The sequence below is a fragment of the Bos indicus genome, chromosome 7, assembly GCF_029378745.1.
Source record: "Bos indicus isolate NIAB-ARS_2022 breed Sahiwal x Tharparkar chromosome 7, NIAB-ARS_B.indTharparkar_mat_pri_1.0, whole genome shotgun sequence".
In the NCBI taxonomy this organism is placed as follows: Eukaryota; Metazoa; Chordata; class Mammalia; order Artiodactyla; family Bovidae; genus Bos; species Bos indicus.
In genome coordinates this window covers 9362313-9366456 of record NC_091766.1, presented here as the reverse complement: position 1 = coordinate 9366456, position 4144 = coordinate 9362313, and the positions used below count along the sequence as shown (strand labels likewise).

Below are 4144 nucleotides of genomic sequence, written 5' to 3'. Positions count from 1 at the left end.
ATGTCAAGGAGTGGAATTGCTGGGTCATATGGTAGTTTTATTCCTGGATTTTTAAGGAATCTCCATACCATCTTCCATAGTGACTGTATCAATTTACATTCCCACCAACAGTGCAAGAGCGTTCCCTTTTCTCTACACCCTCTCCAGTATTTATTGTTTGTAGACTTTTTGATGAGGGCCATTCTGACCAGTGTGAGGTGATATCTCATTGTAGTTTTGATTTGCATTTTTTAAATAATGAGTGATGTTGAGCATCTTTTCATATGTTTGTTAGCCATCTGAATGTCTTCTTTGGAGAAATGTTTGTATGTATTTGTCCCACTTTTTGATTGGGTTGTTTGTTTTTCTGATATTGAGTTGTATGAGCTGCTTGTATACTTTTGAAATTAATCTTTCGTAAGTTGTTTCATTTGCTGTTATTTTCTCCCATTCTGAGGGTTTCCTTTTCACTTTGCTTATAGTTTCCTTTGCTGTGCAAAAGCTTTTAAGTTTAATTCCACTTGTTTACTTTTGTTTTTATTTCTGTTATTCTAAGAGGGGGGTCATAGAAGATCTTGCTTTGATTTATGTCATTGAGTGTTATGCCTATGTTTTCCTCTAAGGGTTTTATAGTTTCTTGTCTTAAATTTAGGTATGTAATCCATTTTGAGTTTATTTTTGTGTATGGTGTTAGGAGTTGTTCTAATTTCATTCTTTTACATGTAGCTGTCCAGTTTTTCCAGCACGATTTATTGAAGAGGCTGTCTTTGCCCCATTGTGTATTCTTGCCTCCTTTGTCAAAAATAAGGTACCCATAGATGCCTGGGTTTATTTCTGGGCTTTCTATCTTGTTACATTGGTCTATATTTCTTTTTTAAGCCAATACCACAGTGTCTTGATGACTGTAGCTTTGTAGAATAACCTGAAGTCAGGAAGCTTGATTCCTCCAGCTTCAATCTTCTTTCTCATAATATAGACATTTTTTTCAATAAAATTTGCTTGCTAGAATTAACTTTAAGCCTCTTCATTGGCTTACCTTGGGTAAGGGCATTTTATGTTGAAAATCCACATTAAGTAGAAAAAAAATTGAAATCAAATTAAATGTATTGGTGCTATTAGTGAATTCTTCATTGCATAAATATTAAATTTGCCTGACTATGATGTCTTCATAACTTTAAGATAGGATAAGCAATCTACTGTGAAAATGAAGTTACCCATTTGACTTTAAATTTTTGTGCTTATATTTCTACATCTTTATGCTTCTTGGTAATTCAGATATTCATTATTTTCATATCTATCCTTTCCAACATTCTGTCAAGTTTCCTATTACCATAAAAGATTGAATCCTAATTGTGTTTGTATGTGTACATATGTGTTTATGATTATGCCAGTTTCAAGGGAAACTGTGTGAAACACACTCATATAAACACAAAAATATTTTATTTGCACAAAATATGAACTTCCACACATTTTATTTATTTCTTACAGCATCCGTATGAAGTTGTATTTAGTATTCCACATTAACTTGAGAAATAAAGAAATTGAGCCCCAGGGAGTTTAAAGTTTTCACAATTACATGCAAAGCACTTAAATATATATGCACTGTATAATTATGTACAAATGGAAATACGCAGTACATTCTCTTAGTTTTTTTTTATAACTCTTATAATTCATCAAATTGTGTACTTTAAATCTGCAGTTATTTTGTCCCATCTCTCTGCAGTCTCCTTCCCTCACCCCATCCTACTCCTCTAGGTCATCACAGAGTGCCAGGCTGGACTCCCTATGTTATATAGCAACTTCTCATTAACTATCTATTTTACACACAATAGTGTGTATATGTTGATGCTGCTTTCTTGATTCGTCCCATACCTTCCCTCTTGCACTGTGTCCACAAGTCCACCGAAACAAGTCTTTGAGAAGAAATTATTTTTAAGAAATCAAAGTTGTCCCGTGTAAGATAATGGGAAATTTTCAAACATTTCTGATTTAAACTTGGGAAAAACTTTGGGCATGTGTGAATATGAACAAAGGGGAAAATGTCTATATAACATACAGAGTAGAAGCTTAATAAAGTGAATGACAAATTGTGTAGAGGAGTTGAATTCAAAGAAATGGGCATTCAAGTAAATAAATAGAAGGAGAAAGTTCTACTTCAACAATCAAAACAGTGAGCTACCACTTTACACTGACAAAATGGGCATCATTAAACAGTCTACCAATAAAAAGTACTGGAAAAAAATACTGGAGAGGGTGTGGACAAAAGGGGACCCTCCTGCACTGTTGATGGGCATGTAAATTATTGGAGTCACTATGGAAAACAGTATGGAGGGTCCTCAAAACAGTAAAAATAGAATTGACATATGATCCAGCAATTCTACTTCTATGCATATATTCAAGGAATAATGTAATTTGAAAAGATATATGCAACGCAACAGTCATTGCAGCACTGTTTACAATAGCCAAAACATGGAATATACGTACATACATATATATATATATATATATATATTTGATAACCTATGACAAAACCATGATGCAAAAGAATATGAAAAATAATGTGTGTGTGTATGTATATATGTGTGTGTATTTATATATATATATGTAAAACAATCATTTTGCTGTACAGTAGAAAAAATGATATTACATTGTAAATCAACTATACTTCACTCAAATAGATTAAAAAAAAAAAAAAAAAGAATAGCACTTTCTGCTTCTGAAGTTTTGAGCCCTACAATCACGAGTATTTCTTCAGCTCCAGGACAATTGGACTTTATATAACTGACATTCCAGTGATTCTTTTCAAAGCCCTCTTTATGTCTTTATTTCTGAGACTGTAGATGAAGGGGATTCAGCATGGGTGTGACCACTGTGTACATCACTGAGGCGATTGCACTTGAGTGTGAGCTGTAGGTACCTGTGGAGCTAAGGTACACTCCTAAGATAGTACAATAAAATAAGGAAACAATTGAGAGATGAGATGCACAGGTAGAAAATGCTTTATACTTCCCATGGGCTGATGACATTCCTCGTACGGAGGAAACTATCTTAGAGTATGAGTAAAGAATACCAGTGAGGGAAGCACCACCCAACATCCCAGCTGCAAAATACATCACCATGTCATTCAGAAATGTGTCAGAACAGGCAAGTCGAACCACTTGATTAATTTCACAGAAAAAATGGGGGATTTCCACGTCTGTACAGAAGGACAGCCACAACATCATTAAGCTTTGGCTTAAGGAATTCAGGGCACTCATCACCCAGGACACCAGCACCAGCAGTCCACAAAGCCGGGAATTCATGATGACCATGTAGTGGAGAGGCTGACAGATGGCCATGAAGCGGTCATAGGCCATCACAGTCAGGAGGAAGTTTTCCAGTGCAGCAAAGAATAGGAAGAAGTATATCTGGGTGATGCAGACTTCATAAGTTATAACTTTGCTCTGTGTCTGTATATTATTCAGCATCTTTGGGATGGTGGTGGAGATGAAACAGATGTCTACAAAGGACAGGTTGGAGAGGAAGAAGTACATGGGAGTGTGGAGATGGGGATCTAAGCTGACAGCCAGGATGATGAGCAGGTTTCCGAACACAGTGGTCAGGTACGTGGAAAGGAAAAGCCCATATATGAGAGGCTGCAGTTCTGGTTCATTTGATAATCCCAGAAGAAGAAATTCTGAAATTTGTGTATCATTTACTGGTTCCATGTGGTGGAGATGGCTACCAGGAAAAAAAAAAATTAACATGACTAAGTTTCTCAAAAATTGCGATTGGAAACCTAATTGAATTCTACAATATATACTTTGCATTAGAAGTCAGTATCCATAATTTGGTATGGAACTTTCCCCTTCAAGGCATGCTCTTGTGCCTTCTTATTGTGCATCCAGCCTTTTGTCCAGGTGGTCAGGTATTCTACACTTTTAATAAGAAGTTACTGTGACACATTTGAGGAATGTCAGTTGAGGTCTGACCAATATCTACGCAAAAAGTACAACTAGTCTCTACAGTTCTTCAATAATGGAGAAAAGAAATATAATGAAAAAAATCCTAGAAATTTTCAGATGGTGACAGATGAAATAAACAAAAAGAAATCAGGTATAACAGAATAGTTAAAGGTATATTATTTTTTACTCAGTCATTGAGTTAGACTGGAAAGTATTTGATT

General features: G+C 35.3%; 1 protein-coding gene across 1 annotated transcript; it reads right to left on the bottom strand.

The window, feature by feature from the left end:
- Window positions 1-2801: 2801 nt before the first annotated feature.
- Window positions 2802-3686, bottom strand: LOC139183890 (olfactory receptor 7A17-like). Its single transcript, XM_070792192.1, has one exon. It carries the CDS (start codon window positions 3684-3686, stop codon window positions 2802-2804), a length of 885 nt encoding a protein of 294 aa, XP_070648293.1.
- Window positions 3687-4144: the final 458 nt, after the last annotated feature.